This window comes from Protopterus annectens, chromosome 7.part0, assembly GCF_019279795.1.
Source record: "Protopterus annectens isolate FY-2018-M chromosome 7.part0, PAN1.0, whole genome shotgun sequence".
Lineage (NCBI taxonomy): Eukaryota > Metazoa > Chordata > Ceratodontiformes > Protopteridae > Protopterus > Protopterus annectens.
The window spans coordinates 1,675,117,632-1,675,134,682 of record NC_056739.1 but is presented as its reverse complement, the minus strand read 5'-3'; the positions used below and the strand labels follow the sequence as shown (position 1 = coordinate 1,675,134,682).

The window sequence follows — 17,051 nt, the reverse complement described above, 5'->3', positions numbered from 1 at the left end:
TTCCACCATAGGGGTTTGTTTTTAAATTTGACATTGTATTTATTTCTGATGGGGTTGATGCATCTTTGAAGCTATTTACATGTACATGTAATTTGGCATTGAAGGATTCCACATAAGCAGTGAGGTCTTCAAGATGGGAGGAGCTTTTGAATTTATCTTCTGCTTGATGTAAAGTGAGTAATCATTTTTCACAGTGACTCTGGTGTCCCAGTTTTTAAGACTTATCCATTCTGCCTCAGTTTTGTTAAAAGTAGCTCTTTCTGCTATTATCGTTTCATCTTTACTAATATAGGTCTATGTTGCTGCTGTCTTTGGGCCAGATTTTGAGCATACACATGATGTGCCCGCTCAATTAACAAATCCATGTGTAGAACACAAATCCAGTTGCTTATCTATACTTTCATAAAAATGATGCAGTCTATTCTTTTCAGTTTCTCCGGTATAACAAAAAAGTCATGTTTCCTCTGAGAGCCCTGTCTTCTAATTGTACCATTTTTGACAGTTTTTTTGAGAAGCCTCATGTTCAGACAGTCTTTCCTTCATTTCACTCTCTTGATTTCTACAGTTTTATCAGCTTGTCTAAATAGCCACTTAAAGCTTCTTCTATTTCTTCCAGATGTTTTGTTGTTTGACTTTATGTATTGCTGCAGTATCTCACTTATTTTAAATACATTTGAGATCATTTGATTTATTTTTTTCTTTAACTTACTAGAAGCCATGTCCCATACTAAAGTTGAAACTTGAACTGCTTTTTGCTGAATAGCTGCAAGGTTCGTCTTAGCCAGAGCTTTATCTTCGTCTTCTTTTCTGGTTGATTTTCCCTTACTTTCCCCAAATGTCTTCTTTGCTGGCATCCAGGCAATGTAATTACTAGCCAGTTTCGGAATTTCACCCAAATTGACATATTTTACTGTTTTTTGTTTAACAGTCTGTCAGTTTTCACACTGGGAGAGCTTTAATCAACCTGTTACTCAGCCTGCAGCCATCTTTGAAATCCAGCACTCTCCTGTATGGAATGGATTCTGTGACTAACAATTCTAAAAAACTGAGAATTGCTTTACATCCTACAGTTGCCACCTGCTCCCCTTTCATCCTCTGACCTTCTTTTATTTAAAACTATTTAACTTTTATTCTGATTTTGTAATACATGCATTATAACCCTAAATTCAAAGACTGTTTCATGTTTTATTTCATCAATCCAGTGTTGTTCTTTGTGACCCTAGCAATTGGTCACTTGGCCCATAAAAAATATTAAACAAGAGAACTTATTTTTCTACCATTCAGGTCTTGACCCTGAATTACTCATTGCACATGCTGTTTGCCGTCTCTAATTGAGCAAGCCATTACTAAACTGTCTGCGCCTCTTAATTTAAATTAATGGAAATTTGTGGGGAGGATGCTTGGTACAGCTTTATTTGGTTTTCATGTATTTTGCTTTTCTCTTAACTCTGCAAACATATTGGCTAGAGATGTAGCATTTGGCATCTGCCACCAAATGGTGACATGCCTCAAAGTGCTTTCTTCTGTGAGTGATGAGATCTAACAGGATATCCCAGATATTGAATTTGATATTCTCTTTTTTGGACCCCCCCCCAAACAAAATCATTGAAAATTTAAGATATCCAAATGACATGCAAGACTCTTTCTACTGGTAGGGTGTATATAATGCTTGTCTTTCCTTGTCCATCTTCCCCAATAAGTCCTGTAGGATAAACTCTTCTCACAGGCTTCATAAGTGTCCCCCCACAAGCTCCAAGTTGTGTTGTTTCCCACCTGGTCCCAGTGAAACGTCTTAAAATGATTTTGGCTCAGTCAGCCCTGCAGCAGTCCTTTTGAGGAATTATCATTTAGAAAACAATTCTTCTGAGTTACTTCAGCATTAGAGGGCCATTACTTGAAACAAATGTGATTCTAAACATCTTAAAAAGGGGAAATGTTTTAAGAGTTGTTTGTACCTTTCAACATTTCCTCTTTTTCTTCCACTGACAGATTAGCTAGTGTCAGAGGAGCTCCTGTTCAGTATGATTCCCTACAAAAAGGTTATAGAAACTGTTCCAAGAGAGAGAGGGAGACTGGGTTATCAGGTTTACTCTTATCTGTTGCCTATTGCATTTCAGTTTTAGAGGAGGGTTCTGACAGATTTTTGCAATAAAGCAACTTTACTTTTCACACTAGCTGCATCACTTTCCCCATGGTTACCCAACAAACCTTGATAATTCCTTGACAGTGCATTTTGATGGTAATAGCAGACAGGGGAAATGCCTGTTTGTGTACCATTGTTTATGAACCTCACATAAGCTTTTTTGCAGGGTGCAATTTCAGTACAAACTTTTGCAGTTTGGTCTTCTGTTCTTTTCTCCCAGGGATTGTCCAGCAGAATAGTTTCATATTGTTCCTTTACTTATCTAATTACTAATATTACCCTCCCAGGATTATTTGATAGTTTTATAGATTCATAAGGCAGTCCAGGACCACTGAGTGTTATGGCCATTTGCACCTTGCCATAATCCTCCCTCAGGCCACACCTCCTTTTTCCAGGTGGGCGATACTATTCAGTCTTGGAATAAATTTGTGAATACCTATCCAGTCATCTAATTTGTTTAAAGGAAGATAGTGAGTCATGCTGCTTAATATACATGGTAAGTTTATTCTAGAGGTTTCAGCATCAACAAGGTTATAAACTTATACCATGTTCTATTTATCTTTTGGTGAAGGTTTAGGTCTCTGGTTGTAGTACAGATGGAGATGTTGGACTTGTAGAGAAACAGGAAGTCAGAACAGTCAGGTCTGTAATGGCACAGTAATTGAGACCTAGAACTATCCTCAAAAGTCTGTAAGACAGTGAATAAAGGAATAGAGCTTCCAGCCTCTCTGCTAGCTGAAGGACTTTCGGCCTGTGATATGTTTGGTTAGGAACCTCTGGAGTTTTTCTAATTGTTTGATATATTTAGTGAGATAGATTGCAATGGAGGCTGATGTGCTTAATAGCTGGCTTGATCAATGCTGAGTATAAGTGAGTCATTTTCTCTTTAGACCTTGGTGATATTCCTTTGGCAATTAGCTGAGCTAAATAGAAGGATTTCCTGACAGTCATTGTCACATGATGGTTAAAAGATAGGGAGCTGTCAACCCAAGTAATTTGGTGCCTGATTACATTTTTCTTTTGTAGTGGTATGTTGTCTAGGGTCTATATTAGATCACCGAATGGTTAAAAAAGCGAATGGTAATTAATCGACCCTATGTAAGCGAAAGCTTACAATCTCGAACTGTCAGAACAGCGATTTTTTTTCCTAGGGAAAAAAAATCGCTGATCGAAAACACATACACACAACACAAGCACACCAAACAACAAGCAATCCACACACATACACCTAAAATCTGACACCTAACCCTACAGTAAACTATACACACTTCACTAACTATCCACTTACCTTAACCCAAACCCTAACCCTAAGGTCCGTCACTATCGCACACTCACCTCACCCGCTACCTAACCCTAACTCACCTAACCCGCCCTAACCCTCATGTCCACACAATTGCACACATACCTAACCTGCGCCCTAACCCTAACTCACTTAACCCGCCCTAACACTCACATCCACACAATCGCACACTTACCTGAACCCGACCCCGTAGCTTTCCACCTCAGCACTGAAAATACCAAAGCAACAGAAATGGACAACCGAATTCTTTCCCTAGGAAAAAATTTGGGTTTCTGTTGCTTCGATATTTTAAGCTTTCGCTTACATAGGGTTGATCAATCACCGTTCGCTTTTTTAAGCGTTTGGTGATCTACTATAGACCCTGTTGTCTATACAGTATAATGAGAGGCAAGATTGTCAATGAAAATTGATGGTACTGCACTTTTTTTGCATTTTAGTTTGAGCCCATTTTTAGACTACCGAGTTTACTAGGGAGAGTTAATCATAGAAGATGTGAGCATCATAGGGTGACTTAACAACACCAGTTTGCAGTCATCCACATACTTTATTAGCCAGAGATATTGTGTCTCTGTTTTGGAACTATGAGAAGTAAATACCAAAAAAGAAAGATCCCAGTACAAAGCCCTGAGGGGCACTGCTGGTCTCTTTCATACTTTCTGATGATGCACCTGTTATAACACCATCAGTGGCTTTGCAGGTGAGGCTCATAAGGCTAAGTCTATAGTTACATGAGTAGGTTGTAAGGCCACCCTTACAGAAGGGTATCACCACTGCTCTACACCTCTTATCAGGGGCAAAACCAGTAGCTAAGCTTAGGTTAAACAGTTTATGCAGTGGGCCTGCAAGGACATGCTTAACACTATTAGTTAAGTGATTCAGTATATTTTCAGGTTGCACAGAAGAAGTATATGTAGTTTTGGTTAACATTTTCAGTAAATGATCTTTAGAGATAATTGAGGGAGTGAAGAATTCAGATACTTCAGGGCTTTGAATAGAAGTTGCAGGGTGAAGTTGGTACTAAATTTGTTTTCAAGGATATTATCAATGTCTGTTGAGTCAGAATAATAAGCATCATTATGAATATGCAAGAAATCCAAGCAGGCAAAGGACATGCACGGCATAAAACCAAATGATTTATTTGGTAAAAAACATGTAAGCGCTTTCGCGTAGTACTCCTACACTTCATCAGAAGTAAAATTTTGTCAGAAGCCTAAACATTTTAAACACTGTGATCGTTTGGTTTTATGCCATGCATGTGTCCTTTGCCTGCTTGCAATCGTTTGGTTTTATGCCGTGAGTGTCCTTTGCCTGCTTGGATTTCTTACATTATATTTTGGAGCTTGGTCTGGATTTTATCTGGTGCAGTAGTTTTGTTTTTGCCTAGCATTATGAATATGTTCAGAGCAATATAAGGGTGTTATTGCTTAGTTTTATAATATAACTAAACATGATTTATAATTATCTTTGGCTTCAAAGGCCAAACTAAGCTCATGGTCTCATTTAGTGCACCTGACAGTATTCTTCCTTTTTAATGTGTTTGATATTACCCTTGAGAATAAGGGTTTTGATCTACTAAATAATTTCAGGAGTTTCTTAATTTTGTTGTAATGTTGATTTATGATAGTGGACTACCTGGCTGATTTGTTTTTGAATTTCTTGTGACACTCTGATGGGGACTGGTAGCATTATGCATTTTTCTAAATGGGTGTAGAATTCCATTGCGGTTGGCTTGTTTGTAGTCATTAAGTTTAAAGGAGTTTGTTCTAAGAGCTTTTAATAATTTAAAGGAAAAGGTCACACTTATATGGCCAGTCTTCACAGGAGAAAAAGATACCAGAGGAGTAGTGAGAGAAGTGGTCATATTTGTAAGAATTGTGTCAAAATTGCCTAGGAATAGTGGACCATATCTTAAATTGGAAGTGTGGGTATTCCAGTTTATTAAAGGGTAGTTAAAGTCAACCAAAAAAGGGAGTTTTTGCTATAGGAAGATTATTAAGAATACTGAGGAATCTTTCATGGTCATCAAGGGATGAAAAAGGTGAGCTGTAACAAACTATTAGTTGTTAGTTAATCCTTTCTGGAGTGATCTGTTTAGTGAGTTCAGTTTGTGAGTCCCTAATATGCCCGGAAGTAATATGTTCCTTGACAAATATGAAGACTCCATCACAATTGCCATAGGGTCTGAAGGCATGAAAAGTACAAAACATTGGTATGAGGCACTTTTTATTCTGAACTCTGCCTTAGGTACAGTCTCTGAAGGTTGTCATCAACTAATATTCTTTTTCTTATCCTTGTGGAATGCATCACCTTGCATAAAAATAATTTTGGACTCTGTCCATGTTAGTGCCTTCCTTCTAAGAGAGCTCACAGGTCTGACTTCCTGCAAGGCAGTAGAAAAGATGGTTCAAACCCACCATTTGTTATTCCTCGGGGCTCATGTTATTGAAAGTATTCACTTTATGGCAAACTTTTACTTGAATGTGACGCAGTTCGTGATTTAATGCCAGTGGCAACACAATCATTCCCCTTGGCTCTTTTCTGTGTTATGAATTTGTGTGTCATTCCTGGATTGGCGAGTTAAAATCTAAGTCTTAATAAAGATTTTTTTCCTCCACATTCCACTCTCTAGTGGAGTTCTTCATTTCAGGTGCTTCACTGGTTAGAGGAGTCCACTTTCAGTGTGAGCTATCCTGGAGTCATTGGCATCCACCAGAATGCATCTGTCCTCAACCTTCTTGAGTCGGGAGTAGCTTTCCTTTCCTTGCTTGGTCTGCAAGCTGTTATGAAGCTTGAGTATCTCCTAGTGAGATTACACACATAGCTTTTTCAGATACCATGCCAGAGCCTTAGGACTATTACCACCCCTGTTTGGGGGAGTGATGCAAGTGTGATAGTGACCCACAAGTAGAGAAATATTCATGATGGCATGCTGCTTCCTAGGTGAATTAATGTATTGTCACACATCTTAAAGCACAGTGCCTGCCCACTCACTGAGCTCTCATGTCAACAAAACAATGGACAAATTGTTTCTGGAAGTCAGATATACTGTGCCCTGCTAACTATTTTCTGCCTTTCACAACATGGCATGATGGAGTGGGCCATCAGTATGTTTCAACAGTTTGGGTTTAGGAGGTTCTTGTACACTCCTTACATTTCCTCTAATCCTATGCCTGCTTTTGAAAGTCTGAGTAGAAAGGGAAGTACACATTCTGTTTATTCTTTTGATAACCCAAGAGACTATGGCTCTAAACGCTTCAAATCTAAAGATAGTTCTAGCCCATGCATTTGTTTTTTACTGTTGACTGATGAATGCTTCCAACTCCAAGTATGGTTGCTGCAGTAGTCCATCTAATGCCACCAGATCTCCCTCATGAGACCTTAGAGGTTTTAGATGTTGCTAGGAAACATGCTACTTAAGCTAGTACATAAACATAGCTACTTAAGTACCTTGCTGGTCTGATGGAAGAGATTTTCTCTCTGCTCAGTAAGCTCTCATTTTTCTTATTGTCTGGATTTTCAGGTTTTTATTATTCAGCTCTGGCATAGATTTGATCTAGACTTTAGATATTTCACTCTCCAGCTACATGTTTATCCCCTTTCTACTTGACATAATTTAGTGTTGCAAAAGAAATGTGTTCAGTGCAGGATATTTAAGACACTTTTGAAGTGGCTACCTCTTGTCAGGATTCTTTAAATCATTGTCTTGGATCTAAAATTAGTAGTCTACATGTTGTCACATGTTGTTTGTATTGTTTCATTTGTTTCATGTGAAACTTGCAAATATTCGTAGCTTGTGTCATGGAAGATGCTTTGCATAGAAGTCATTACCTCTGCTTTCTGAATATCTGAGCCAAAGGCTGTCTTATGCAGAGATCACAGTATCATATTTCACAAGGACTGGATGCTTCTTAGGATTAATACGTGTTTGTTCAGAAAGTGGTTTTGAAAATTTCCCTCCTCATTTTTCTTCCTACTATGAGTTGAGAATGCATCCATCACATCTCTGATATGTTGCATTAGTTATGGTACACCTTCTGCGGGGTAGGCATATGGAGACAGACTAGTTATGTGTCCTTTACCCTTGGGAGGGAATATGTCACTGGTGCCAATCAAACTCTTTCTGGGTGGATTTGCAACTACACTGTCTTTTGTCACCAAAAAGCTAACGGACCGTGTTGCAAAGGTACATTCCTCTGGGGGTAAGGTGGCTGCCTCTAGTCTCAAGGTATGTGCCCACAAACTGATATTTGTGCCATAGTTACCTGACCATTGGTGTAACTTTAGTAAGTACTAAAAGTGTAGAGCACTGCTTGGTATCTCAATAGTATGAGATACATTCTCATGATGCCCCACTTTACCTTTCTAATTTTATCTACTCTTGTTGTCTTTTGACACGTCTTGGACTTTTCCCAAATGTTTTGCTTACTGCAGAGGACTGTGCAGTGTAATGGCTTCTGAGTACTTGTTAAATCAGTTAATTTTTCAGAATGCACTTTCTAGTGTTGTTTTACTCCCCTCCTCTTCCCCAGTGTCTGGATACTCCACCTGTAATATCAGTGACACAAGTTCATCTGTAAGTAAGTTTTAGGGGGGTTATAATGTTTATATTGAGCTACACAGTGAGTAATATTGTTACTTTACAGCAAGAGGTAGTCTGGTTCATTTCTCAGCTAGGATGTTTTCCGTGTGGAGTCTGCATGTCCTTACTGTGTTTGCTTGGGTTTTTGCTGGGTACTCTTGCTTTCCTCCAACATCAGAGACATGCAGTAGATGGATGATGATTCACTTGTCTGCAGGTATGTATATGTTATGGAAGAAAGAACAAGCAAGCTACGTCCATTCCCTTCTTGCCAAGTAAAATCACTGGCAGACATTATTTGTTCATGTGGTTGCTACTGCATTCAAATGCAAGTTTACAGTTTTAGATGGATAGATACTTTTTAACATTGTATTTAACCTATTTTCTTGGAAGTTATCCTTGTTTAAAATGTCATCAAGAACTGGTGATCCTTCAGGTTTTAGAGTAGTATCCTGTTGTAGCAGGTTGGAATTTACTATTCAGTTTAAAATTAGTCAGATACAAATGCCATACACTGGAAGTTAGGTTCAAAAGTTTTCTTTTGAAACTAATTTGTAAAGCATCATCACATCTGAAAGCTAACTTGCAGGGCATAGTATATTATATAAATCACTACAGCTGTACAATCTAGAATTTATGCTAATTCTTAGTCCAGTATTTATAAATGATGCACAGCCATTAGCTACATACTGTGTACTGAGTAAGTGATATATGTATAAGTTAAACGAAGTAGCCACTATTGAGAGGCCACAACACTTTTCAACGCCTTCTGCTAGAGAGGATTCCTTATGGTTCTTTTTACCTGGCAAGATGAGGAAAAAAATATGCTTACTGTTTATTCGCCTGTCATAACAAGTAACCAGTGTTCAGCAGTTCTTGGCTGAACATCCCGAAGTGTAACCTGGTATGTCAGCCTTTACAGGCACTTTAAACAGTAGATATTGAGATCTTAATAATATTTGGTCTCTCTAAAGAAACATTTCACAACTGTATGTCAGGGTTATCTATGTCAGTATCCTTGTCCTCTTGAAAGAGAGAAAGTGTAAATACACTTTCAGTTTCTCAATTCCCAAACAGAACCTGTATGACATGACTACACAGTGTGTAGGCCTAGTAACTGCATGGAAAATAAACACAACCATTCTGCCGCTGCATGGCTTAAGTAAACCTGAATGTCTTATCCAAGTTTTTGTGCAGCACTGCTGCGGAAATGCTCAACTCAAGTCATTTTAGTTAACCTCTTTGTATCAACAGATTATATTCTAACTGAGCTCTGTAAGTCGCTAATTAATCTGCATAAATTATCAGTCCATCCTTATGTAACCTCTCTGCATTAAACTGCATGTTGTTTCATCTTGCATTACCTTTTAGTTTTATTTTCAGGGACACCCCATATGGGCTTGTATACTAGGAGCATAACAACTTAAGATTTCAAAAAATGTCATGAGAGAAGATGTAAGAAGCATATGTCTAACTATGCCATCAACCTTAGAGAGCCCTGTGAATGGTCTTCTAATATGTGTTATATCTGGTATACTCACTTATATGTTATTTCCTGTATATAAATGTTTTTTTCAGAGGTAAACAAGAATTTTAGAGTGCCAGACTCTGATATAAAGAGCCATTCCATCTTTACCCAAATCACACATTGCAATCCACTTCTGACTTTTTGCTCATTATTATACCATTAGTCAAGCTGTTCTCATGCCTTGCTCCCCTAAGTATGCCTTCCATGGTGCAGTATTACTCAGTAGATTAGGTATTCATAAAAACTTTTAGGAACTACATGAGTTGGACAGAAAGGCAGGCCAGGTGTTTCAACATCCTTTTAAACCACATTTTACTGGTAGTAAGAGGCCAAAGTATTTCTGAATGTTTATTTTTGAGAAGTATCAGTGCAGTAGTCTACTGAAACTGCATCCCCTTGTTCAAAAGTATAACGCTGTCCTTCAAGGTCTGGTGTTATAATTTTCTCAACTTATTTCTCCCATTTGCTACTGCACACAGCTTTTCTGTATTAACTCATCTGCTGCCTGAAAGTGATTCAGAGAAAAATAGAACATCTGCATAAACATTTTTACTCAGTAATACAGACCATCAAGGGAGGCTCACTCAGCAGGTATAATAATCATTAAGATCCTGGTTGTGTGCATGGCTGTATGATGATTTTACTGACATGCAGGATCTCTCAGTGATCATGCTTTGTGTCAGTGTGGGAATTTTTTTCTTTACTCTCTGTAATTTTCCATATTGTCATATTTGATAGTATCCTCCTCTGAAGATACTGGTTTAAAGGGCATTATGTGTAGACTGGTACATGTCTTTTAAAATAGCTTAGTGATGTATTCCATTCCATTCATTGTGAAACCATGGCTATAACCCAGATAGGTGCAAGCTCTTATGGCTTGAAGATCTAATATTCCTTTCATCAGCACCGCCACTCTAGTAGGAAAAATACATTTTACAGACCTATGTGGTCACTTTCCCATATTCTGTCACTGATAGTCCAGACTGTTCAACCAAATCCATTTAGTGAACGATGCTTAAGCCGACTTAATTGATCAAACTGTCATTGCTTGTGCAAAGTCAACACATGGCGATAAGTTAAAATATCTTAAGATCAGTCCATTTCAATCAACTGGGTCTGCCTAGGCATTATTTCAATTAACTGGACATTACTGTAACAGTAGTTTAATGTTATAGAAGTCTAGGATGGTGCTGTAATTAGTGTAATAGTATACTTTTATTAGTTGATGCATGTCATTTTTATTTTCTTTACAGATAGTGTAGCTTTTATAGTTGTGATACATCAAGACTGTGGCAAAGTTGTCTAATATTCAGTCAGTAGAACAGAGCTGAATTCAGCATTTGCATGTTGTATTTGTGTTAAACATGCATGGAATACAAATATGTTAAATACATTCTACAAAATAGTACTTTCTGGAAATGGATGAAGATCACCAGCTTTGATCTTGACAAGTATTAAATTTGGCCATATTAATGTGTACTGTAATTATGGTGTAGCAGTGACTGAAATCCTTCTTTTTCTTATGTGTTGTTTAGGCATTTGAAGACCAGATTAAGACTTGGTGCCAAGATGCAGGAGATGGAATTACATATGAATTTGCACAGGTAAAGAACTGGTGTTTCTTATGGGAGAACAGTCTGTAAAGGCAAGCTCCAGTTAGTGGAGACATCTCTGGTGGGTATAGATAAAGGAACAAGTACATCAGGGTCTTTGATGTTGGGGATTCACCTATGTTTCATACATTGCTTTCACAAGGTACTGAAGAGTGATTTAACTACATGAGTGTATACACATCCCCATTATCCCATACTCTGTTGTGGTTATTTAGTGAGCTTATATAAATTTTCCACTCAAAACTGTAAACGTTAAAGCTGCTTGAACCCCATTATCTCAGGTGCAAACTGGCCTGTCAACAATCAAGACTTGACCTTCTTGCTTTGCAATGATACATTTTTTAACCATGCAAGTTCTACACATATCATTTAGCACTGAATAGTTCTGAAGACTCAGATTTTTCAGATAATGCATTGAGTATTCTGTTAAAACATGCCATCATTACTACAGACTGATAGAGAATTTGGGCATTTTCTTTCAATTGTTCTAATGGAGGGGATTAGTGTATCTTGCAGGAGAAGATTGTAGTGTAGCATTCAGCGGTATTAAGCTCAAGTCTCATGCTTGACTATAACTGTGGCTAGTGCTAGTCACAGAAGTACAGTTGTGAGATACTGAACCAGCTTTGAAAGCTGTGGTGCACTTTCCTGTCACACAGAAGTGTGAAAGAATGAAGTGTCTAACAGATTTTTAAAGCCATGCGTTCAGAGATGCTTCACTTCTGGACATTAATGGCACTGCTAAGGGTTTTATGGGTTTTAAAACTGTAAAGCATTCTGGGTTCCTGTACTTTTTTTTCTATGACTCATAGTACATCAGAGCAGCTAAAACTCCATGTGCTACAAAGAATTATGATTGGCCGTCTCATATCTTAGCTCAGTTGTTATATTTATTCTTGACATGGATCTCAAGTTTCACCTCTTCATCTTCACTGTGCCCTTCTGTCAAGGTAAATTTCTTGAACCCGTATCTCAGTCACATAATTAGGTATGGTCAGAAACCTGGTCGCAGTCCTCTATATTAAGAATAACAGGAATTGAAAACAGAATATCATGTCTTTCAGAATTTGATCTAGGTCCTAATAATTCATTTCTGTTATCCAACCTGCACCTCAGATTGCCTAAAGGGCTGGGCCAGCTAGACCCCCTAAAACTGGATAGTGCAAAGAAGTAATCTCCATGGTGAGTCTTGCAGCAACCCTCCCTTCCGGAGAAATAGCAAATACATTTACTTTAAGTATTTCTTATTTATCCTCTGGTGGCTGAGAACTGGTTTCTTCAAAACTGACAGGTGTATAGAGTAAGATTATTGATATATGTACAGTAATACTTCTAAAAGAACACAGAGAGATTCCTTTTTCAGCTGTCACTCGCTTCATGAGCTTACCGATCAAGTTATTATTGTTGCAGTTTGAGTTGTGTTTTGTAGGATTTTCCAAACAGTGCATAAAAGTTGTACTTGAACATGACCAGCCAAATGAACAACTTGCACTACGAGAAGCCCTATTGGTGCTACATTGTTCATCTAGTCAGCCTTTCTAAAAGCTGTCCTTAAGGGCCATTTCAGATAATACTGGGAGTGTTCTTCCTGATTCTTCCCCAGAGTTGTAAGCAGCTGTATTTTAAGGTAGAACTATGATTTATCCCCTTTTAGTACCCAACAGCATGACTACTAGTGAACAGGTTCTCCAGAAAAAAAATCATTATTTATACACTGATTTATGAGTATGGGCACTCTTGCAGGGGATCATAATGTGGCATAATCATTGCTGTACTGCCCTTAAGGGTTGATTAATGCACACTTTATTTACAACCTCTCGATATTTCTTATTATTGATATTGTAATTTGGACTTGCTTTTTACTGTTTTACTTGTTGTTGTATCTTTCGGCTTTTCCCGGTTAGGGGTCACCACAGCGGAACTCCGGTCCGCTAATGATTGGCAGTAGATTTTTACGTACCGACTTTCCAGGCCTGACGCACAACCTTCAACGAAGGTAGGCCCATTCACGCATGTCTCCACACAGAAGACGCTTTAGCTGAGAATCGAACAGGACAACGTCTTACTGTGAGGCGACAACGCTACCGCAGCACCACCACCACGTGATACCTTCATAAACTATTGAAACTGCTGTTAAATAACTCCTAAACTTGGTACCTATTTTGGTAGCCTTTATAAACAAGTAATAGGAATACCTGCATGGCTGTAATAAAAAGACATATTGCAGATTTCTTATACTTATGCATTAGGAAGTAATTGTACTGTAATTTGCTTTATTTAATGTAAATTATTTATACGTACAAGCTATTTATTTTAGTTTTTTAATTAGCTTTTAAGGTGTTTCAATTTTGTTAGTAAGTTGCATACCTCTCAACTGTCCAGATTGTTGCTTCATATTTGTGGCCTTTTCCTCATAAAATTTGTGTTTTTTGACAAGTCATTGGGGATTGAAACCACTAAATAGTTAAAGACAAGTTTCAGACTTCATACCCATTAGAAAGTGTGTGCTAATGGAAAACCTGTATTCTGGTAACTTTCTAAGCTTATAAGAGCAGTATTTAAAACCTACCACTGATTTGTGGGCCTTTATCCCCCCATTATTTTTGGATTTGTCCAGATTTCTTGAGCTATAAGGCTGAGAGGTTATATGGTAAGTTGTTGCCTTTACGTTATCTTGTTTGCTGATATATATATGTAATATGGTCCTTTTTTATGTTGTCATTATCCAGCTTTTTCCTGTAACTTTGGGTCATTTGGCAGATTTTAACTAAAATTCCCTTATTGGGGTCAAATGTGCATTTGAATACTTGTCCATTGTGTTTACTAGTTTTTTTCTCTGTTTATGAGATAGTACAGTTTGCTTGACCATTGATTTTTTTCCTGATCATTAACATCACAGATTGTTGCTACAAGTAACAGTCTTTATGATATACTAGAGAAAAAAAAAAGATTCAGTGGTGGAAAATCAGCTCAGTCTTACCAATGATAATAGTTCTGAGCTTTCAGCTCAAAATGTTGCATCTGTCATAGTGCTGTCACTTTTGTGGCAAGCAGTTACTGTATATGTAATAGTTCGCCATAAAAGTGATATTTTAGTATGCATTTTTTTCTAAAACTTGATGAAAACATTTTATTAGACAGTTTTCTTTATCAAACTTTGATTTTCAGAAACACCAACAAGATTCTAGTCCTATACAAGTAACAGGACATGAAACTGACAGTCAACAGACAAAGTGTAAGCAATTCATATATGAAGAGTGCTTATATGAAAAGATAGCATTTATGTAAAGAACACAAAATAGACAATCACTGCATATGTTTAATATTTTAATATTTACATTTCTAAAAATGGAGCCTGCTATTTTATCAGACCGTGATCAGATTAACTGCAGTGTATCCTTGCAGTGCTGGTGATTTTGAGTCAAGCATCCACTTGATTGCATTCACATTAGTTTGTGATGGCTGGGATTTATATTGTGTCGTCACGTTTTCAGAAACTTGAAATTCATATGGTCAAGAATATATAATCTAGTTTCTGAAAACTAAAAATTAAAAAAAAAAAAAACAAATCTATGTTTTTGTAGGGTTGCAACCCCCCCCTGCAAATTATCTATATCAACTCTGAAATCGCATTACAATGGGGAAAAGGGTAAATTTCCCAATCCCCTCTGTAGCGAGATCTACATAGAAGTGCTTCAACGGGGAATTTACCCTTTTCCCCACTGTAGTGCAATCTCGGAGTTGATATATATAATTTACAGGGGCTGTAAGTGGCATAGGGGGTTTGCCTCCCTGCAAAAAAAAAATAGATTTGTTCTTTTTTTTAATTTCAAGTTTTTGGCAACTCAAACATATAGTTTCGACCATATGAATAAAAACTCGATTATATAATATAAATCCAATCCTAGCAATTTATATCTTCTTTTCAGAGGGTCATTTTAAAAGTTAGTCATAGCATTAAGGTTATCTCCTTCCTTTCCTGGTTCATCCTGGCCAGAGTTTATCACAGCAGTCCAGTTTCCCAGTGTAGGCTCTATGCTGTTACAGTGGCGTTCTATGGAACCTTGACTGGAAAAAGAGACCAGTACAAAACCAGGCTTTACAATGCACTTTCCTCAGTTCTTCTCACTGCTGTCAGTACTTCGCATCCCTCAGCATACCGGAGTAATTTAACTTGCATAGTGGCTCGTGTCACTGCAGGTGATTTTCTTCAGATGTCTTCACTTGTATTTTGTAATTTTAATAAAATACGCAGTTTTAGTTTGTGCTGGATAGTCTTAGTATTGTATACCTTAACTAATATACTTATCACTGTATTTTTCCTCTGTAACTTTTTAAAATAGTAACACGATTTGAAATAAACAAGGAACAAAGACAGTGTTACCAGTTGCATCCAACTATTTTTATCACACTTAAGCCATTCCAAGAAACACCTCTCTATTTTGATATTTTGTATTGCTTCTTTTTCTGAATGATGAACTTCATAGAGGTTGAAGCACATAGAACAGGGAGGCTTAGCCAATTTGCTTTATTCATTTGGCAATGGAATAATGTAAATTTATATATCTCACTTTTATGAGGAGGGTAATAAAATGGGTAAGTTTACAAACACAAAAGATTAAAAGTAGTTTTTGAAAATTGTGTTCACTGGCTTCTGTGCTGTCAACATAAATATATTACCAGCACTTTCATCATTACCTGCACTGGCATCCTGTAGTGTCAGCTAGGGGCTTCAGGCTGGATGAACTCAAATGGCCGTAGAGTTCTCAAGGGTAGAAGAACCTAATATTTATCCCCTGAAGTTAGGCAGTCCTAGGTCTGGATGAACCCAAAGGTTGACATTTCCAGAGTTCACCTGAACCTAGGGAGTTTCAAAGGTTGATAGACCTATCTTTTCTACACAGATCCTTTGGGCTAAGCCTAATACTAGCTGCATTTCTTGTGGTCTGTTTTCTTTTGCCAGTGTTTTTATTTTAAGATATTTGCAAGGTCTTTGTTGCTTACTGCTGAATTTTGTATTATAACCATCATTGGACTTGTATTACAAACCTAGCTGTACCTGCAAAGGTTTCAGAGATAAAAATTAAAACTTGATTTTTTTGTCTGAATTACATACAGGGCCTAATTCCAAAAGACTGATAAAAATTATAAGAAACACTACTTCTCACAAGTGGTAAGTGACCACTTTCACTGAGAGTAAGTCTCTTTTGGTATCTATCCCACAGTATCCATCTCAGTTGATTTTTATGTGAATATTAGATCTGAAGTAGTTAACTTCATTTATCTGCAACCTGTGTATATTCGGATCCATATCGAATCTGAGCCGGCAACTTTTTCACGCATCTGCTCCAAGCTCCTCCCCTTACCCACAATCCCTCACATCTCCAACCTTCCCCCAGATCTCATTTGCCGCTTCGTACATCAGCATCGGAATCTCTTTTACTCCAAGTTGGGTGTAGTAAGTGAATAGTTTTTCTTGTGCTTTTAGTGAGAGTGTGTGGTCGTTAGTTTACCTTATCCTCCCCTTCGCTGTTTATCGTTTTTTTGTGTAAAAAAAAAAGTTAAAGTTGTAGTAAATAGCAGGCTTTCCCGACTCCTTAGTGTTGGGTTAAGTAGGTTGGCTGAGTGGGTTTATAGTATGGCTGAGCAGCCAAAACCTACTTTTAAAAAATGCACAGAGTGTGGCCATAAGCTTTCACTGACTGATGGCCACACTCTGTGTGTTATTTGCCTGGGTGTTCCCCATATTTCAATACAGTGTAGTGTGTGTGCGGGGTTCAATCCCAGGGCCTTAAAAGAAAGGAAGGCAAAGATGGTAGTTAAAGGCCTTCTGCCAGTTTCTTCCCTAGACACAGCGACCTCAACCTCTCCCCCCAGGCTGGGACTCA

General features: G+C 37.7%; 1 protein-coding gene across 1 annotated transcript in view; it reads left to right on the top strand.

Moving 5' to 3' along the window:
- The window catches only part of ACY1 (aminoacylase 1), a 1,669,107-nt gene that overhangs the window by 1,325,645 nt on the left and 326,411 nt on the right, over positions 1–17,051 (top strand). The window contains exon 15 of the mRNA XM_044078190.1: positions 11,086–11,154. Within this exon, the coding sequence (XP_043934125.1) occupies positions 11,086–11,154 (69 nt within the window). The remainder of the gene's footprint in view (positions 1–11,085; positions 11,155–17,051) is intronic.